This window comes from Salvia hispanica, chromosome 1, assembly GCF_023119035.1.
Source record: "Salvia hispanica cultivar TCC Black 2014 chromosome 1, UniMelb_Shisp_WGS_1.0, whole genome shotgun sequence".
Lineage (NCBI taxonomy): Eukaryota > Viridiplantae > Streptophyta > Magnoliopsida > Lamiales > Lamiaceae > Salvia > Salvia hispanica.
In genome coordinates this window covers 47358953-47380381 of record NC_062965.1, presented here as the reverse complement: position 1 = coordinate 47380381, position 21429 = coordinate 47358953, and the positions used below count along the sequence as shown (strand labels likewise).

General features: G+C 34.7%; 1 protein-coding gene and 1 non-coding gene across 3 annotated transcripts; both read right to left on the bottom strand.

Annotated features, from left to right (window-relative positions):
• Nucleotides 1-4228: 4228 nt before the first annotated feature.
• On the bottom strand, nt 4229-14908 carry LOC125201956 (putative acyl-activating enzyme 19). Of its 2 annotated transcripts, XM_048100262.1 has the most exons (18): nt 14581-14906; nt 13515-14006; nt 13176-13372; nt 12562-12765; nt 11478-12185; nt 10739-11397; nt 10428-10469; nt 10175-10250; nt 9999-10085; nt 9550-9593; nt 9057-9165; nt 7586-7645; nt 6898-6982; nt 6543-6607; nt 5878-5937; nt 5075-5119; nt 4786-4895; nt 4229-4718 (listed from the first exon to the last, which is right to left on the bottom strand). In XM_048100262.1, the coding sequence occupies exons 1-18, from the start codon at nt 14870-14872 to the stop codon at nt 4526-4528; spliced, it is 3528 nt and encodes a 1175-aa protein (XP_047956219.1). In that variant the 5' UTR covers nt 14873-14906; the 3' UTR covers nt 4229-4525. The 2 variants fall into 2 exon arrangements, with proteins under 2 accessions (XP_047956219.1, XP_047956220.1); XM_048100263.1 differs by lacking the exon at nt 10428-10469 and having other exon boundaries at nt 14581-14908.
• Nucleotides 14909-17396: 2488 nt separating this feature from the next.
• On the bottom strand, nt 17397-17469 carry TRNAK-UUU. The gene has a single exon. It is a non-coding gene; the product is annotated as a tRNA-Lys (tRNA).
• Nucleotides 17470-21429: the final 3960 nt, after the last annotated feature.

Genomic DNA, 21429 nt, shown 5'->3' with positions numbered 1-21429 from the left:
TGATTAAATTTTTTATTCATTTAATCATTTTCGGTGCGTGATGTCATTTTCTTGGGTTGTATCGTTGGGCCCAGATATACTTAGTGGGCTTGAATTTGGGCGCATCGGATATATACTTTGTGAAATGTGTTTTGATTATTTTTCTGTTTACATATAAACATTAAAATGAGTTCATAAATACGTGAACTACTAAGACTGTTTTTTTTATTGCAAATTCATCAATGGATAAGAAAAATATAGGAGTATCAGTACTGTCTATAAAAAATATTAATTAAAAAATATTAATTAGAGGTATTAATTTTATTTAATAAAAATTTAATTATATTTAACTTTTAAAAAATATATAAAACGTTATAACTATCTCAATTTATTTTTTTTACATAATATTTATCGAAACTAAAAATAAAATTTATAAATATTATAATAAGATCTCACTTGCACATGTTCTCCTCTGTCAAAATTAAAAAAAAAATTCTTGAATTTTCATATTTTTCAAGAAGCAGTTTAATGTTATCATAGTTATCATTATATGTCACTATAGTTTTCTTATCTTTTAAATTTAAATAATAATAAAATAAAATTACACATTATAATTTATGGACCACTAAATATCTACAAAATTACCAGTTAAATATTAAGTTAGCAATTGACCACGCAACAGTAAAGTCTTTTATCACATTTTAGTGGTTATGATAGATATCGTTCTCTATTGGGCTTCTTGGTATGATGAAATGGAATGAGGAGGGAATGCAATGGAGATTGTGAATGAAATGAAGGTGGGAATGGAATGACAATTTCATTCCATTCTTGTGCGCTTGGTAAACACAAGGAATGCAAAGGGAATTGAATTGTTATTCCTTGATTGATTTCATTCCTGTGTTTAATATAATTGGAATGGAATGAAATATGAATATCAAAAAAATATTTATTCAAAAATATTTTTGTCAAATACTCCATTTTTCTTGTTGTGTATATGTGGTGTTGTGTATGTACGTGTGGCGGTGTGTGTGTATGGGGTGTTGTGTGTGTGCATATGTGTTACTGTGCGTGCGTGTGTGTGTGCGCGCGGTGGTGGTGGGGTGTGTATGTGTGGGGGGTTTTCAATTATTTAAAATTTTAATTTTATTATAAAATTGTGACGATATTAAATTTAAATATAATATAAAATAATATTTATATAATTTTGTTAAAATTGAAATAAGAAGAAAGAGAAACGAAATGGAATGGAATGAAATGGTCATTCCTTAGCTAAATTATAAATGAATGGATGTAATGACTGTTCTAATGTGGAATGGAAATGACCATGCCAAATGAAATGATATGAAATGGTAATTCATAAAAAAAAAAAAATTTATCAAGCAAAGAAATGGAATGGAAGTAGGAATATCATTCCATCCTATCATACTGAGTAGGGCCTACGGATTTTTCTTGAGATTATTAACGGTTGTTATTCTTTATCATTAGTTTATTATAAATAGGGCAATATTAATTGTTTTAGAAGTCTCTCTTTAACTAAGCGTAATTTATTTTAAATAGAGTTATGTTTCATAGTATTTTTTTCCGTCTCAACTATGTTAGGGTATTTCTTTTGGTTATAGATATTAAGAAATTATATTGTGGTCATGTTTGGTTGGCGGGAAAGTAAGTTGGCAAGGAAAATGATTCCTGGGAAAATAAGTCCCAGGAATATGATTCCTAGTAACTTTACTTTCTTATGTTTGGACAATATCAAGATTTTAAATTTATATTTAATTTAAGCACCAAACCAAAAATATACTTATTATTTTTTTATTTATAAAAAAATAATATTGTAAAATTTTTAATAAATTTTTTAATTATAAATAATAATAGTTTATATTATTATATTTATTATGATGGATAATTTAAATATGGATTATCCATCATAATATATGCTAATATAATTATAATTATAGTTACATGGAGTATTATATTCATTTATTATAATAATAAATATAATAATTATTATACTATAATTATAATATTTACGAATATTATAATTAAATAAATTTTATAAATTAAAATTGCAGTATGACTTTATTGATTAATTATTAACTTATAAAATATAATAATTATTATTTATTATATAATTTATATTATATAATTATATTTTAATTATTAATTATTAATTAATTATGAATTACTATTATGAATCATTATAAAATATAGTTATAATTATGATAATTTTAGTTATAGTTATTTATTATAGTTAACTTAAGTATGATTTATAAATTTAAATTAGTTTTAAAATATTGTAATTAATAATAATAATAATAATAATAATAATAATAATAATAATAATAATAATAATAATAATAATAATAACAATAAAACTATACTATATTGCTTAAATATGTAAGAATCCTAAAACTGGCAAAAAGAATACCTAAGAAAAGTTAGGATTCAGAATCCTGGAAAGTTGAACTAACTTTCTTTATTCTCGGATTCTGATTACTTTCCCAATTTTATTAAAAACCGAAACAAACACATGAATTTAAAATTTAAGGAATTAGATTACTTTCTCATACAGAATCCTGACAACCAAACATGGCCTGTAGGAAAAATAAGAGATAGTAAAATAAGTGATGGAGTAAAGTAAGAGTGATTATATATTTTATTTTTTATAGAAAAGAAAATCATTCAACTTTGTTATAATGTACTCAAAAAGAATATGACTCAACTTAGTTGGGAGTTGGGACGAAGGAAGAAAATGTTATTTGTTCATGAATATATTGAGTTCAACATATTTATTGTAACCTTTATGGACGAGGAGTTTATTTTTGTAGAAAAAAGGGAATCTTAGTCACACCAGTAACTCATAAATTTATAACAATATCATCATGGATTGGATTTAACATGCGGAAAATTAGATTATTCTGATAATAACACGAGTTTTAATGCGCAATTAGTAAAGTATGAGAAACAGAAAATGAAAGAGATAGGAAAAAGTAAGAAAGATGGGATAATGAAAGTAGAAAGCAATGTTAGTGGGTTATAGGACCAAATTAATTTTTTGGGATGATCCAAAATTGGTTAAAAAGTTTCCATTTTTAGACGGAGCCGTCCAAAATGGATTGATTCCAACTCGTTTTCAAATGTATGGAACGAAATAATTCGAAACACAATATACTCCAAATGACTAAAATCATAAAAACTGTCATATGTTTAAGACCACGTTATACCCTAAACAAAATACCCTACACTATGAAATTGAGTTTTTAATTGAGTGAACTGCCTAATTGGGCCATAGACTTGTATGCTCTCACTTTTGCGGTGTCTAAACAAAATTAATATCACCAGCGGTACCTGGGCTTGTAGTTATGCACGTTTGAAGGTTTTTTGCACTTTTTGACACTTTTACTGGACATTATAACCCTCGAAGGGGTGAAGGGCTATTTCGTCGTCTGTACCTTGCGCAGACATCTTAATTTCCCAAGATTTGTCATTATATCTTTGAAATACCTTTTCCCTTTTTTACTATATATCATTCATCTTCTTCGTTTTCTTCTTCAATGTCCCTTGGACATATGTTCTAGGTTTCCCCGTCAACGTCAATGATCTCCAAATGTGGGGGTGGCGATGGTGGTGGTGGTTGTGGTGCTTGAGCTTGTCTTCCCCTTTTTCTCCACGGAGGCATCGCTTGATGAAAACGAAACTGGGGTGTGGCTTGATAGGGAGGGTGAAATGGCTGTAATGGTATAGGCGGTGGAAATGGGTGAAGTGGAAGATGGGGCGTCTTTTGAGCTTCCAAAAATGAAGTGGTAGGAATAGGAATGTTGGTCAATTTTTCGAATTGTGTTTAGGAAGATGGGCGTACAATACAACTTCTTTGTACTATTCTACTCTCTGAACATGAATTGAGATTAAATCATTTCAAACTTGTCCAAAATCCACTCAAATCCAGATGAAGACAACGAAAGATAGTGAGCGGACGAATTTGCCCTTCACCCTTCGGGGGTTAAAATGTCCAAAAAAAGTATCGAAAAGTGCAAAAAACCTTCAAACGTGCATAACTACAAGTCCGGGTACCGCTGGTGATATTAATTTTATTTAAGCACCGCAAAAGTGAGAGCATACAAGTCTAGGGCCCAATTAGGCAGTTTACTCTTTTTAATTTAACTGTATTAATTAGCTCATTATTTTTATTTGAATCAATATCAATGTACTACCCAAATAAAAGTGGCAGGCGATTATAACCGCCAACAAACAGTTAGTTGGAATAGCTATTCTTCTATCAATAGCATTGAAATAGCTATTCCTCAATCAATAGCATTATACTCTTCTTCTACAACTAAGCAATGAAACGATGAATACTATCACTTCTTCTACTCTATCTACTCTCTCAAACAGCTTTTTTAGCTACAATTCTTGCAGCAGAATCTCGATGGACATTCCCATCTCTCCGGTGATCCTGAGCTCTCGGCCAACACCGCTCAAATTTACTACTAAAATCTTTATCGTGGTCGAGGAAGTGGAGATGGATACACTGTTCATGTTGAAGTTTGAGCTATTTGATGTCAAGCTTAATGCAACGCACATAGTCATCCCTACAACCCACAAAAATCCTGCCCCCGATCATCACTGGGGAAGAAAAGATATCGCCTTCCAGGTCCAGTCGAGCAAATTCCTCGACTTTGTACATATTGGAGTCGACTCTAAGAACAAAAATACTACCAGAACTGTCGCAGACACAGATTAACCTGAAAAGAATGAGGAAGAGTTATGGTTACATTACAAGCAATGTAACACCAAACCATAAACAATCACCTGTCAGATGAGCTGGAGTTGTTGGACATCAACTGGGTGTTCTCATCTACATAAGGAGACGAAGTGATTGGACGTCCTAATGTGTGCTTCCAGATCAGATTACCCATCTCCTGAAATTATAAATTACAGCATGACAAGCGAATTAGTTAATTTTTTGTATTATGCTCCAAGCTATATGAATATCCCACAATTCCAGTTGATTCTTGTGATGTGGAAACGAGACACAACAGGTTAAGAATTCAACTTAACAAAGATGGAGGCTTAAAAACATGCATAAAGCCAATCTCACCATCTCAAAAGAATAGATGCATCCATCTCTAGAGCATATGAGCACCTGTACACAAATTAAGTTAAATAACGTTGTACCCGGAACTGATGAAAATAACAGCCTGTCAGACAATAGATTTCAGCTATGCTTGCAAGGTTTAATGTTTATAGTACTCTGTAAATCAATATATTAACCATACATTATACACTAATGCAGAATCTAGCAACAAAAGTTTGTGTATGTCTCTGGAGCCTGATTTATCATGCTGGTTAAGATAATCTTACTTGTTTCTAGGTGGAAGAAATTGGTTTTTAGAGTTCATCTGTCAATATTGGATTCTCTTTCATGCTTACCAGGAGTTTCAACTTAATAGAAAAATGGATGCATAAAATATAGGAAAAGAGGGTTGAGCTTGTTTTGGAGAAGCATATACTATGAGCAATGGGTAAAGATTCAACTTATAGAACTTTACCAATAAGCTTAACCTCTTCAACTACCAACTATGTTTGATAGTGTTACAAAGAAGACTGGTGCAAGCATAGACCAGCCATTGGCTTGCTGCTGCCACAGCTGCTATAGACTTGGCTATTGTCTTAGTTCTCTAGAGGCTGCTTCTATCAGTAGGAGCAACTAGGTTTGTTTTCTGATAGTTCTTTATACCTTGAGTATCAGTTATAGTTCATTATTGAGTTCATATTGGTGTATGATTTACCTTCCATCTAACAAATATCAACATATTTAAGAGCAAAAAGATTTGTTTTGAGCAGTAGACCCAACCTTACAGTTATATTCTACTCAAACCGCTTCTGGAACTAAAAACCAACCTGAGAAGGCAATGCTTGAGTTGTGCAGGGTCCAGCAAAAATTGGCCCACCAGTACTGACCTGAAGCAAGAAGTGAATGAGGATAAGGTACTAATATTCTACATGAGTGTCATCTTGATAAAAACAGTTTTTTACACTTCTTCATGGATAAAAATACACACGGGCTTTATCACAAAAAAAGAAGCCACATCATGGAAGCATCAATGAGATGCCTCCAAGTGACTAAACCTATGAATATTAAGAATAAACACTGGAGTGACCACATGCCTGGGACAATTTGTTTGTTTGATTGTCCATAAACACCTAACAGCATTTGCACCCACAATATATAAATTAGCCTCTGACAGAACTAGTTATTTCCTATGGGGAGTAACTTTTAACTCAAACGTGAATGAAGGAAAACAAAGGTTGAGTATTGAGATAAGTGTCAGAAACAACACCAGTGGAAAATGTGAAAGAAATGCATCAAACATTTTGAATCAGGAAGAAGCCACTAATTCGTCAAGCACGAGGATTTGTAATAACTCAATAATCTCTCAGCAGCCAAGTAACTTGTGTACCCAGCACTAATATGGAAAATCTTAACTAGCATTAGCCACAAACGTCATTTAATAATTAATGTCAAGATGATAGAGAACATGACTAAGCAGAAAATTATCCAGTACCTTCCAAACAATGGACCCACAGGTTCTGAGGACAACAACAGTCCCATCTACCAAGCAACAAATTACTGCAACTCAAAAAACAAAATAACATGAATGACGTATCTCAACGGCCAGTAAAAGTTCACTACTGTATGAACATGGACTTAATGGTAATAAATTAACAATACATGCAAAAAAAATGATAACTGAAGGCAAGGTATAATTTCTCAGCAGATAAGCTTAAAAGATCATGCTCCTAAAATATGGAAGAAACTGAATTGCAAAGAAATGGCATCATAATGATGGAAACAAGTCTTTATACTGATTAAGGAAATCAAGAAACAAAACCAGATGGTTAAATGATAACTGTACATACTATTTCCATCAGAAGAATTGATTGAAAGAGATCCAAAAACAGGTGCCCCCACGTCTTGCTTCCATAACTTCTTAAAGGGAAGATTCTACATAACACATAAAATCTCATATGAGGAAAAGCCATCTGCATTGCATCTCAGGTGAGTGTCTGACAGTTCCCCACAAGATAAAGCAAAGGAAAAACTGAATAAATAAATAAAAGATATCATCGAAAACAAGAAAGAATGAAAAATACAATATACTTACTCACTAAGCCAGGTAAGTGAAAACAATGGAGAACGTAAATCACATGTGATGATACAAGATTCAATCAAATATATATCCATGATGACGTTACATTGTTTCTTTAATACGCAAATGCCAAATTGTTGAGAGGAGCATCCAAATATAAATGTTTTAAACAGTGAGCACAACAAATCTTGTAACTTCTCAGTATCTACATAAATAATGAAGTGTTTCCAGACAATGTAATATTTTGTACTAAAATGAATTAACCATTCCACAAACATGATCTAGGTGCATGATTTCTGAATCTACCTCAATTAGTTGTTACAAGCCTGTTAACAGAAAAGAATTAGGTAAAGTTTGATTTTAGTCGATGCTTTTTGTTAAATTTGGTGATCAAAGAAGAAGACAAATACCGAAAAGAGAATCTTATAGAAAAAATGTTAGAATTTGAGGTCTCAAACCTTAATTTCCAATGCTGTAACATGCCCATTGGTGGATGCTACATAAAGCATTTGTTGCATCTGTAAAGCCAAAAGAAAGCCCACAAGCTAAGCAAATAGTCCATATAAAAAGAAAACTAAATGTGATCATGCTAAGCAGCTGTAAATAATCTTGATGTCCATTAGGGCATATATAAATACAAATAATCACTGACTAGATTCTTAGGGCACATAATGAAGATGGTCAGTTGATTTATGCATTTACACATACAATATATGTCTGGAAGTAAATTGAGTCTCTATATCATATGGTGTACTTTAATAAATGCATCAACAGATATTTGAATCCTTATAACCACATCTAGATGTGAGATGACAAAGAAATTCCCTCACTGTCTCCAATCACATTAACATCCTAGAAGGCCAAATATATATTCAAACATTGTCCTGAAATTCTCAATTTGTATATTCAAATTTACGGTACAACCTAAAATCAGTACCTAAAGAAAGAAGCTAAGGATAGGCAGCAAAACAGTTTGAGAATAAGGGTTTCTTAACAGCATCTACCAAAAGATGGGCTAGCGATCTGTTGAAGTCTGCTGATGGTATGGCAATCCAAGACTGAAACATTTAACAAAAATAGTCCTTCCATAGCAGAGGATAGCTTTAATATTATGACATGAGACATGAGAATAACTTATTTTCCTGAGAATCACAAATAGGCAACACTCATTGCAGGTGTAACTTATTTTCCTGAGAATCACAAACAGGCAACACTCATTGCAGGTGGTGTTTCTCGCTTAATCTTATAATATATCATGAAAAGTGAACATTGTTTTTTAATGGCCCTGGATTTGTAATTTAATGGCAATAAAAGTTTGCCAGTGCCCCTTGCTGCATTAAGATCTTCTGATAGCATATGTACGCCGTAGAGGGTCTCCAAACATGGGAAGATAGATATCATTGATTATTGAGTTGTTTTAGTTATTTGAATTATTCAGTCTTGACTCTTGTTCACCAAGCTTCACATGAGCGGGATTTTGTTTGGGACTGTTAGGGTTTTGAATGAGGTTACTGTCATTCTGGTTTTCTGGAGGATTTGGGACAGCTTTGCTGTAGCCCTCTTTGAGGAGTTCTGCATTCTGTTATTGTAATCAGTTTTCAGGTCTACTGATTGTTCACCTTATTGCTATCATCACCGTAAAATATTAATTCTAAGCATGAGCTTTCCACAATTAATATTTTACAGTGATGATCTAAGCATGAGCTTTCCACAATCAGAGTTAGATTAATAGCTGGAACACATCATTAGAACTTGTAAACTTAGTCGATATAAAAGATAACAAAACAATTAAAAGTAGAAGATCAACCCCGGAAATACAAGACATCATAGATTGGTTTTGGGGCTACGGGAAATGGTGATAAGATGAATGAATAGTCAAGGCCCCTTCGTTAATAAAGATGCATGCCATAATGAATTTGCCAAACTAACCTCATTTATAGCAGGTGAACCAAATATACTCCCCCCACAAGGAAGTTTATAAATACAGCAGTAGCTTTTGTAGTCAATGGCATACAGACTGTGGTCATAAGATCCACACCTAGTAAAGTGTTAACTCACAGGTAAATACATTTGAGCAAGAAAATGATATGCAGCAGGTTTAGCTACATGTTCATATCAGCTGCTTTGTAAATAAAACAAATACTATAAAAAAAGTATTTATCAAAATAAAGCTTCATTTTCATTTTGCACAGGTATAGCACCACATTGATATCCATACAGATAAAAAGTAAAAAATGAATAAAATCCAAAAGAGACTCAAGCACACAGGGGAATTGAAATATCAGCATCTATGTTGAAAACTCCCAATCTTAGTTAACAATAATGCAACAGATTGATTCATACTTAGGGATAAAAAAATAAAAAAATGTTATATATAAAGGTGTTAAAAACTAGTTTTTCAAAAAAAAGCATGAAGGATTACCAAACCAAATGTCTGCACTTGTCAACCACTGGCTGCGATTTTACCTTCAAAAGTTCGAAGAAATAGGAATCAATAAAGTTAATTGAAAGTTTTACACCGGTTTCAAGAAATGGGCAGTGAAACTAAATAAAATAGCAGTAATAAGATGCAACCAACCAGCCAGTTTTGAAAGGTTTATGATCCAAAAGCAATAAATTATATGGTCTTAGGGTTTAGTATCCAGTATCTTAATCAACTAAATATGTACATGTACTTTTCATATATGTCAGGAAAAACATTAATTGTTTCAACAGAGAGGAAATCCCTACAAACATACTGTAAGAGAGACTTCATATGCACAAAATCAAATGAAAACTAAAAAGAAAAGGATAAAATCTTATCCAAATATACATTTCTATTCTACACTTCCATTAATGATGAAAGGAAGCAAGGTTAGGATGTTACCATACCTCACCATTAGTTTGAAAACTCCATTTGACATTGCCATTTGAAAAGTGAAGGAAGTAAATATTTCCTTGGTAACAACCAACTACAATCTACAAAATCCACCCAAATCAATCTAGAGTTTTTCCGAAAGGAACAAACGAGTTAGGACATCAGTCGAGAAAATAACATGAGACCAAACCTGAGAAAGTTCATTGACAATTGCAGCTGAACATTCTACACGACCATCTAATCTAGTCTCCCATTGAACAATTCCACTGCACAATGTAAATAGTAATGATTTTCAGGTAAAAACGTTTTTGATGATAACTAACACATTGCCAAGATTAGATCACAACAAATCACTGGTCATGGCACAGTCCACTGTAAAACTACTTCATTAAGCACTCTATACCAATGTATGAGTGAGAAAGAGCAATATGATGAAACTATACCTTGTGACAAAACTAAGGCAGCAGCTATTTTGAGACTCCCATCTAAAAAACTACAAATATAAGAGTTTTTCTAAAGCAAATACTTTAACGCAGATACTTCCTGCAGTTCTTTTATAAACTAACATCAGGGGACTAACAGAAACAGTTCATCAGAGCAGATGAACAAGCAACCAGATACAACCAAATATCATAAAAAGGTATCATAATTAGGTGCCTGCCGTAGGCAATAGAGATTTACATTTTCATATCTAGTTATTACAACATGGACATTGTTTTGAAATTTGAACTAACAGAACTTCAAGCAATATTACCTTCTTCCATCTATACAAACAAATTTGTTCGAGTGAGATCCAATGAACAGGTAGATATTACTTCCTCTGGAAACCACAAGAGGTGATGCATCAACACAAGAACCCATGTCAACTTTCCAAAGTTCCCGCATAAATCCTTTTCCATCTCCTGGTACAATGTTGGACCCGATACTATTGCATAAGTAACTTCTGTCACATTTCCTTCCATGCACGCTTTTGTTGCATCGACTAAACGAGCATTCAGTTTGCACTGCAGTGGGATTCCACAAACTATTGGTAGGGCTTTGTTTCTCCGAGGAACAGGCATTTGACTCTGTCTTTGACTTCTTGGTAGGATTATAAATGCCTCCATCAGTATCAGCCTGAACTAACATTTTATTAGTCTTGTCAAGAAGAGTACTGGAAATACTTGATTCCCTTGATAAAATCCTGCCTTCCGGCCTTCTGGAATCTATTTCCAAATCAGTATCAGTTTCTAGATGAGAACTGGGTGACAAAAGGGCCATTTGAAGCCTCGACGGAGTAGGGTAAGTGTATAGAAACTTCATATGGATTCCCAGCTTGAATGAGACATAAGCTGCAGATATAGAATTACCGCCCATCACAAAAAAATTGTCATCAGCTGAAACCTTCTCAACCATTAACACTTCAGAAAAGGCCTGAATATGGAAAAAATACATGAATATTAGGAAGTTTCATAGTAAGGAGGTTTAAAATTTATGTGATCTGCAAGGAGAACCTTTCTGATGACTTGAATGAGGTGGTCCTGAGGAATTTCTCCGATATCAATCCGGGATTGTTGGTCAGGAAGTGTTGAATCAGCTAATGAAAGGAAGTCAACCTTCCCTGAAGATGTCAAAGGAAATGAGTTGGTTAACATGATGTTGACTGGTATCATTATCCTTGGAAGCTTGCCAAGTAACCAATTTTTAAGGGCAGTTTTTAAGAGTTTATCATGTTTGGCAGTTTTCTCCATCACCACATGAGCTTCAAGAAGTAAGAATTCTCCATCAACCTCGCGGGATAACACTGCTGCATCAGCTACATCAGGATGATCCCGCAACGCACTCTCGATTTCCTCAAGAGCAATTCGATTCCCACTAACCTTTACAATACGATCCTTCCTTCCAAGACAAACCAGATCACCACTAGGGAGCTTTCTGGCAAAATCACCAGTTTTATAATAATGCTGAACTTTACATCCATTAGCATCATGTTCAGAAGACAAAGTCCCATCTGCTAAGGGCTTGAGATATGGATGGTCAAAGTAACCTGCTGCAACACATAGTCCACCAACATATATCTCCCCTTCATGTGGAGTATTTTCACCATGAAGAACCACATCACAGTTAGACATAGGTAAACCAATTGGTACACTGGTTAGCACCTCCTTTTCCAGAAGCAGGGACAATCTTTTGCAGTCGAAGTATGTACAGTCACCTGTCACCTAAATTTGAAACACACATGCTTATATCTGTGAGAACTAAGAGGTAGTACAAAAAAAGAGAGGTGAACTGATATTTAATCCAGAATACAGAAGTTTTTTCTTTAGAACAAAGCAGTACAAGGTGCCTGCCACTGGTCCAAATGGCTGGAAAATATGCACATGCCAAATATAATTGGAATAGCAGGATTTATTGACGTATAATCAGCTTCCACATGCATACAGGAGAAACACTGTATTTAGAAAATACTAATAAATAGAGTTTTTAATTCGGAAAAATAACCTGATGTATACATCTTTAGATTTATAAAGGTTAAACTGATGAATACATCAGGACCAATCAGAAGCTTAAACAAGTACCAAGTTTTTCAGATCTAACCTCAGTGCTACCATAAAGATTCAATATCGAAGTCTTGGGTAGTGACTTCAGAAGCATATTGTACAAGGGAATATTCAGAACTTCACCACTTAGCACAAGTAACTTCAGTGAGTCTTGAATTGCTGCTAATAATGGACCTCGTAGAGAAGGAAGGATTGTCCTCATTAAGGACGGTACTGCTACAAATCTGCTAATGAAGTATTCCTGGAGGAGAGCTGCTTTTAAGTAGTAGTTTGCACACTCAAAATAATAATATGCATAATTTAGCTGTCCATTTGAATTGATCAGAGCATAGTATCGTTTTAGGAAAACAAATAATACTACTACATAAATTTTATAATGTTACATATCTCAGTTGTCCTAGAAGCATAAGATGCAGACTCAATACACTTCCCTACACCTAGATAGCCAATAATATAATCTGCATATCAAGAAATAAAGGAGTATTTAACTAACTATGGAGAACTAGACACATTCTACCACTACAACTCTTCATCGAAAATCAAATTTGTTGACATTATCACTATTCGGCATTCAGTAACATAGTGGTTTTCAGTTGGGTCTCACGTCAAGCATTATAAACATCACGTTGCAGCACATCATTTAAAATGTACCTGTAAAAAGTCTATAATACAAAATACATTTTCTTTTAGCTGACTGAAAGGAGGTATCACCAACGTACAAGTAGAGAGTATCGATCCAAGAAACTCTTGCATGTGATCAATGAAGCTTATTGATGTTTTGAAAAGCACTACATCTCCTTCGTGTAGAGGATACATGTCTTGCATCCATAAAAACCGATTAAGAAGACCTACAATAATTTCGTTCTGCCATGAGAGCACTGGCGTGGGTGAACAAATTAAATGATCTAGACTTGTCACAATTATCTGAAAATATATATTGAAACAGGGGACCTCATACTTAATAATAAGGAAATTGACATGAATGCTCACCTATTTCAGTGCCACATACACCTTTAGGTTTTCCAGTTGATCCTGATGTATACATCAAGTAACAGAATGATCTTAAGCTTTCATTTTCACAAGGCCAACCCAATATTATATGAGACTCTCTGTTAATGGTCTCCTTCACAGAAAAAGACAAAACAGGAATTCGTCCTTCATCAACAAGCCATTCTGATGAATCAAGCCTGTGAAAACTATTCCCCTCGATTGACTTATCAGTCCCAATGACTAGATCAGCTTTTGAATATGATAATAGTGACAATATCCTTTCTGTCGGCCAACTGGGATCAAGAGGCATGAATGCTTCCCCGCATCTTAAAATCGAAAGGACGGCGACAATGTACTCCACGGATGGCTCCATATATATTCCTACCACTTTTGGAATGTGCATGTTCCTAGTCTTAGTTGGCTGTTGTGCACTTTGACTTGAGCTTTCCAAATATTCAGAAATGTGTACAGACTTGTCACTTACAATATTATCTGAAAAACATTCAAATATAAGTACAATATCCAATTAAAATTATACAAGTCTGCTAGACAATATCCCTGTACAATTACATAGGAATAGGATGATAAAGTTTATGTCAGTTTAAGGCTTTAGGAGGCTCCATATTATCCTCCCACGTCTTCTGATTAATTCAGTTGGCTACATGGCAATGTTTACTCAAAGCATTACAACTTCAAGCGCCAATAGCTAAGCACTACTTCCAGAGATGTAAAATGCATGCTATTCGTTTAAAATAGATAACATAGCATAAAATCGGTTCTGACTTCTAATTACTCTTTATTCATCTCAACACGTTTCCTTGTCTAATTTACTCTTAATCCGGTAACAAAATGTTCCTACCTCAAATTTATCCAAATGATCCGCTGCAACTTGCAAGTAGCAATCATGTCAAATTCCAGATTAGCATGGGAAATTTATGCTAAGAAATAGTACTATATTTTCTTCAATTAACTAGAGTAGTGTAGCAAAAACAGTTCACTTTAGTAAAGAAAATACTTAGTGCTAGAGCAAACAAATACATCGCTAGTCTAAAACATTCGCCTATACCTGAACGAGGTTTGATCAAAGACGGCTTAGTGGTGGTGCCATCGAGAACTCGCCTTAGCCGGAAACTGAGATTTTCGACGGCGGAGAGCATATCGGAGAAAGTGAAGTGCTCGTCGCCATCATAAAGCGGAGGTCGGGATTCCGCGGTGGCGAATTTTTGCGCGGAATCGCGGGCAATTGAGGAGGCGTGTATAACGGCTATCTTGTTGGGGGATTTAGAGGCGGCTTTATAGAACTCGTGCGATATGCAGCACGGCGACCTCCTGCACTCCGCCGCTCCGGCGCCGGACATTTTAATTTCGAGTAGCCGGAGTGAAGAAGGTTTCAAGTTAAGTCTAGGATTATTATTAAAAATCTAAAGCAAAAAAATTACTCGAATTTCCAAATCAACTTAATTGGAGTATGAAATTGAAGTTATAGTCTAACTTGTGTCAATAAACATCAAACTAAAAAATAAAATACTTATTATTTTCTTTAATAAAAAAAGTAATAATATTAAATTTTTAATAAATTATTAATTACAAGTGATAATAATTATATTATTATATTTATCATTACAATGGATAGTTTAAATATAGATCATCCATCATATTATATAATAATATAATTGTCATTATACTTACATAGAGTGTTATAATCATAAATAATTATAATAATAAATATTATTATTACTATTATTATTATTATTATTATTATTATTATTATTATTATATTTATGGATTTTATAATTAAATAAATTTTTATAATTTAAAATTTCACTACAATTTTATTGATTAATTATTATTTTTTAAAATAATAATAAGTTATTATAATATTATTTATATTATATAATTATATTTTAATTATTTAATAAATTATTAATTATTATGATGATAATGACAATTATATATAAATATGATAATAATATAGTTATATATATATGATAAATTTAATTATAGTTATTTATTATACTGAAATTAAGTATGATTTTATAATTTTAAATTACTTTTAAAATATTATATTTAATAATAATAATAATAATATTGCATTAAATATGTAAGAATTCTAAAACTGGGAAAAATAATACCTAAGAAAAGTTAGGATTCAGGATCATGGAAAGTTTACTAATTTTCCTTGCCTTAGGATTCTGATTACTTTTCCAGTTTGATTAAAACCCGAAACGAACATAGGAATTTAAAATGTAAGGAATCAGATTACTTTTCCAGACAGAATCCTGACAACCAAACATTGCTATTGATTTTTTTGATAAATTTTGAAATGTTGACGTGACACGTGAATATCATCATGTCTGATTGAATTTCGTGGTGTATATTATAGATAATCAAAAAACATAGTAATCTAGCATGTCTAGGATTTGATGCTCATTTAAATTGTGTTGATGTTAATATTGCACGATTTAGAAAAAAAAAAGTTTGAAGAATATAAAAATATTAGATTATTGTAGAAGATAGAGTAATTGATGGTTGGTTACACTTTATATATATACTAGATATTAGAAATGAGCTACTCATCTCTTAAAAGACCTCATAGAGGGAAGATTATTCACACTTATATAGAAGAGATAGGATCATCACCAAGCCGATGTGGGACAAGATATTAGAATTTTAACACGCTCCCTCACGTGTGGGCCGGAATGACACATCGGACTTCCATCACGTGGGTAGGCAAGAAGAGAGATAAAGAGATAAACCATCATCGACTTGAGCACCGCTTTGATACCATATTAGAAATGAGCCACTCGCCCCTTAAAATGCCTCATAAGGGGGAGAGTTATCCACACTTATATAGAGAAGCTAGGGTCATCACCAAGCCGATGTGGGACAAAGATTTGGAGAATTTAACACGCCCCCTCACGTGTGGGCCGGAATGAGGAATTTTAACACAAGACAAAATTGCACTACCCCTTAGCGGTCGATTGTGTATCCTAATTGAATACCCGTCGTGATATTGTCGGATCAAATTGTGGGGCACTCTTAGAGTTGGAGTTTCAACCATAAAATAGCACTACTATTCTTGCTAGTTGTTGCAACCAGGAGCTAGCATATAGCTAGAAGGGTTAAATGTCTCATTTTCAATTTTCTCACATATATATATACAATATTTATTATAGAGCGTGTTTATTTTAATTTTCATTAATCATCTCTCCTAAATCTCTTAATTTTGTCTATTGACTATATTTTTGCCTCTGTTATTATAAATTCTTGACTTCATCCCTGGTTATAACTCTTCAAAATGCATTGAAAACAGATCCATAATAAATGGAAAAAAGCATAAGATCTCACAGGGTCGAAATGAGTTGAGGAAGAGATGCGGTGTCAAGTTGTATTTATTGGTAAGGATCCCTATGCCACCCGCCTTTTTTTTTTCTTTTCTCTTTCTTTTTTGAATCTGTAATGGTTTAAAGAACCTGCTTTTTTTCAACCCCCAGAAAAGAAAAAAAGGGAGAGGTACGTTCGTTGCAACGAATGAAACTTCGTCAACAGCAACTTTCACTTGTTAGGAGTAGGGGCTGAAAAGAGCTCTTTGTATAGGTTGGGTTTTCTGGGCTTTGATGCTTACCTTATTATTATGAAAAGGGGAAGGTTTTATAAAGGAGCTTTTCAGCCCTTTTGCTGGATTGTTGGTCCGCAGCCCCGCCCTATAGAATGAATAAGGAGAGGTTTATCGATGACCGAGCCACTCTTATACTACTCCTTCTCTCACCCCCTTGTCACTTACACTTAAAGGGCGAAGTCGCGGAAGCGAGTCTAAAGGCCAAAGAGTCATCTTTGAAGCCACGAATTAGTCCTTACTCATAGTAGAGTGTAAGGCAGGTTTGGGTATAGCAGGACTTGAACCTGCGACCATTAGGTTAAAAGCCCAATGCTCTACCAACTGAGCTATACACCCAAAAAAAGATGTAGTAGGAAATAAGGATTGGTGCGGAAAAGAGGGTGGCCCCCCTTCCCTCCTTCTCATCATATTAAAGGAGCGCGGTTCCGATTCGACAAAGGTAGAATGCCTGGTCGAAGGTCCAGTACAGTAGGTAGCAGGCGTGTTCGTTTTGGCTACCGAGCGAGAACGAGAAATAGGCGATGCACCATCCTTGCTGCTACGTACGTTTTCCTTGACTTGACAGATTCATCCAATTGAATCCACACTCAAAGGAGGACCACCGGGGCTCGACGAAAGAGAAAGTATCAAAGAAACTTCTTGGGGTTAGCAGTGAAAGAAAGAGCCCGGCATTCATTTCTTCATTCATATTCATAGCTGAGTCTACTAAAAGAGGGACCAGTCTCATCGTGGTGATTAGAGGACACCTCTGATCGTTCACCTCTAATGTGACACGTTCCCTCCCAGTTATATGATCAATATAGGATCAAGGGGATCAGTCGGCTAGAGAGCGGGGCTATTCTTCTTCCGAGGAGACAAATCTGATGATACGCTTTGGCGATCTTACCTACCAAATAAAAGGCCTGCTAGGTGATCGAAATCGCTCAGGTCAGTGAGGACTCATTCACTCACCTACTCCTTATCTATTTAATAGTCTCTTCCATCTACTGAATTCAAAAGGCGACCCGCCGCGCCGGGCTGTAAGATAGAGCTGTTGTACTACTTGACTGGTAAGAAAGAGCTTCCGTAAGAACTGGAATACTCTTGTATGTACGGTAACCCTCTCTTCCGCTACTGGTGGACTGTTGCACAGAAAGGCCGACAGAAGCAAGGTTTCTTAGCGCGCTTTTCAAGCGCTTAGCTTCTGCTAGCGGCGGGGCGCCATGTTGTTCAGTTGAAAGCCTAAGCCAAGAAGGTACGAACGAAGTGACGGGCCACTTTCGAAGATAGGGGGCGGCTTTCTTGTGGTAGTAATTGCGAGCATCTCTCCTCTTCTCTTAGCGTGCACAGTTTGCTTACATGCCGCCTTAGGCACATCTCTCTTTCTTAGTTTCACGCTGGCCTAATGAATATGAATGAAAGTAAGTCTTTTAGTAAGCGTATCGTATATAAGCAGCTTTTTAGTGTATAAGCAATTCGTACGGTGGAGGTTGGTTGAAGATGATGTTACGCGGCGTTCAGAACCAGTCTTGAAGTGGAAGTGAATGAATTAGAAAAAACGAAAAATGAGACGACTCTTTCTTGAACTATATCATAAACAGATCTTCTCCTCTACACCAATCACGAGTTTTTCTCTATTTCTCTCGTATATCGTCGTAACGCCCTTAATGCTAGGTTTTGAAAAAGACTTTTCATGTCATTCCCATTTAGGTCCGATTCGGATCCCTCCGTTGTTTCCTTTTCCTTCCGCACCCTTTCCTCGAAATGAGAAAGAAGATGGTATACTTGAATTGTATTATTTAAGTGCTTATTGCTTTCAAAAAATCCTACTTCTACAATTGGTGGGTCACCGGGTTATTCAAATAAGTCGTGTTTTCCGTGGTTTTCCCATGTTACAACTTCCGTACCAATTCGGTCGATCCGGAATGGATCGGTTAAACATTCCATTAGGGAGCCTGGTCTTGACTCTTCTGTGTGGTATTCATTCTCGTTCGGCTCTTGGAATCACATCCAGCAGTGGTTGGAACAGCTCGCAAAATCCAACCACTTCACCTACTTCATTGCCCCCAACCCTTTCTCGTACCTCTATTGAAACAGAATGGTTTCATGTTCTTTCATCGATTGGTTATTCCTCTCCGTTCGTATCTCTTTTTCCAATTTCGGTCTCGATTAGTTCACAAGATTGAATGGCCGATTCTCCTCCGGACCCTCGATTCGATTGTTTTCCAAGAATGTTGAGCCGGGTATGTAAGCCTGGGAACTTGTTTTTTTTTAAAGAAGGGCTTTCGGTTTTTTCACCCTGTTTTGGTCTTGCAGCTATTTTCAAATTTGAATATTAAAAAATAGTTAGTTGAATCTTTTATTTAGAATAAATAAACTATATATGTCCAATCTCTAGTGATGGTGGGACCAACCAAGCCAAGATGTATGTCGTCCAACCCGACCTCAGACTCTTTCTTCCCGACCTATTTGACTCTCTGGCCGCAGTTATTTAGGTGGTATTCCGAGATTGAAGAGATCGAATTCCTCCCGGGAACACACGAAAGAAAGATATGAACTGGGTAAATAGAAATGGAAAAGAGATGTTTCCAATTCATCAAAATGTGAAGCTTTTTCTACATCCATATGATCTGCTAAAGTGGATCGGTATTGACCATATAATAAAAGAAGATCTTGGTCCATGGAGTCCCAAGAAGGTAAGAACTCCAACCTGTCTGATGCTTCTTCGGCCAAATACAATATACAAGTGGGACCTGCACTATGAGCAAGCTGTGCGAAAAACCACTTCTTTTTTCCGGTTCCGAAACAACTTGGGTGAAAGAGGGTTCTACCGGGAAACCATGGATTTTTTAGTTTTCGCCATTGGTTACTGGTTGAGCCACTGGAATGGAATGAGATAAGAATCTCTGTAGATCTTTCTTCTCCACTTACTCGTAACAGGCTTTTCTTCTGTAGAATACTTCTTCCGAATGGCATAATTGTCCGATTTCTTCCTCGATCTTCAAAGAAAACTGACTCCTCCTTCTCTTTTAGGATAAGATCGTCGTTGGTCCTATAACTCCACTTATCGATGACTTTCTTTTCTTATGATAAAGCTTCATTGGTACCACAATCAAAGTAGGTTCCTAAGACCGCTATCTAGCCTTCTTTCATGACTTTTGAAGCTTGCTTTGACAGGTCCGGATTCAGCTCCAAAACGACTTCCTCTCTTTATAGTTTTCCCCGTCAAGTTTTTGAAGACTCTAATTAAGGACGCTTTTAACTAGCGTCGGTGAATTAATTTTTGGGACGCTTTTAAAAGCATCTCCAATGGGCTTTTAAAAGCCCATTGGGCTTTTAAAAGCATCTCCAATGGATTTGTGGCGCTTTTAAATAGTGCACACAACAACAAAAAAGCGGCCATTAGTGACGGAAATATCCGTCAGTAAATTCCATATATCCGTCAGGAATAATTTCCATATATCCGTCAGTAAATTATTCCTGACGGATTAGCGTCGTTGTAAAAAGCTTGTTACTTAACTCATTGTTCCTGACGGAAAAAATCCGCCACTAATATCAATCCAGTTTTTTTTAAAAAAGAAACCTCAAATTTTATTTTCAAATTTGTAAATTTATTGATCAAAGATTAAGAAAACATTTATTGAGACAATATTTGATTAAGTGAAACACTCCACCTCCACAATAAGTAAATTACAGCTTCATAAACAGTAATCGAGATTTGAGATTTGAAGGACACTAAGCTGCTTCTTTGATTGATAAATCTCTACATTCTCTCTTCAATGCTTCCAATTATCATTAAGCAAAGCTTGTGCATAGATCTGAAAAATCAGATATCCAAATATCAAAACAACTCCTACTTAATTAACTACAACCAACTTTATCTAAACATCAATTTATCACATAGATTGAATGTAAGACAAATATGATTGATTTGCTAAAGCTTAATGATCTGAAAATTAAATATACAAACATCAAAACAACTCCTACTAAGTTACATGACAACAATCATTATTTATAGATTTATTTATCACTTAACTTGAATGTAAGACATACTATATGATTGATTTGTTGAAGCTCTATCTTGATGAAGCCACAATGCTCCACAATTTTCAATTTAGTACTGTTACTATTACTCAAATAGGAGAAACTACCTAGCTCATATAACACGATTTGTGTAACTTCTATTAGTTGGCTAAAACCTTCGTTGAAGCAATAGTTGACAAATAAACAGAGTCAGCTATCATATTCAAGTAGACAAATTATTACCAGCAAGGAATTCAAGAGAAAACTAAAAAAACTAAGTTCAGACATACATTT

Coding starts and splice junctions, on each gene's coding strand:
- LOC125201956 (XM_048100262.1), bottom strand. CDS start 14,872: ATGTCCGGCGCCGGAGCGGCGGAGTGCAGGAGGTCGCCGTGCTGCATA. Junction 10,470..10,738: donor GTTTGTATAGATGGAAGAAG/GTAATATTGCTT, acceptor GTAGTTTTTTAG/ATGGGAGTCTCAAAATAGCT. Junction 9,594..9,998: donor GTTTTCAAACTAATGGTGAG/GTATGGTAACAT, acceptor GAACTTTTGAAG/GTAAAATCGCAGCCAGTGGT.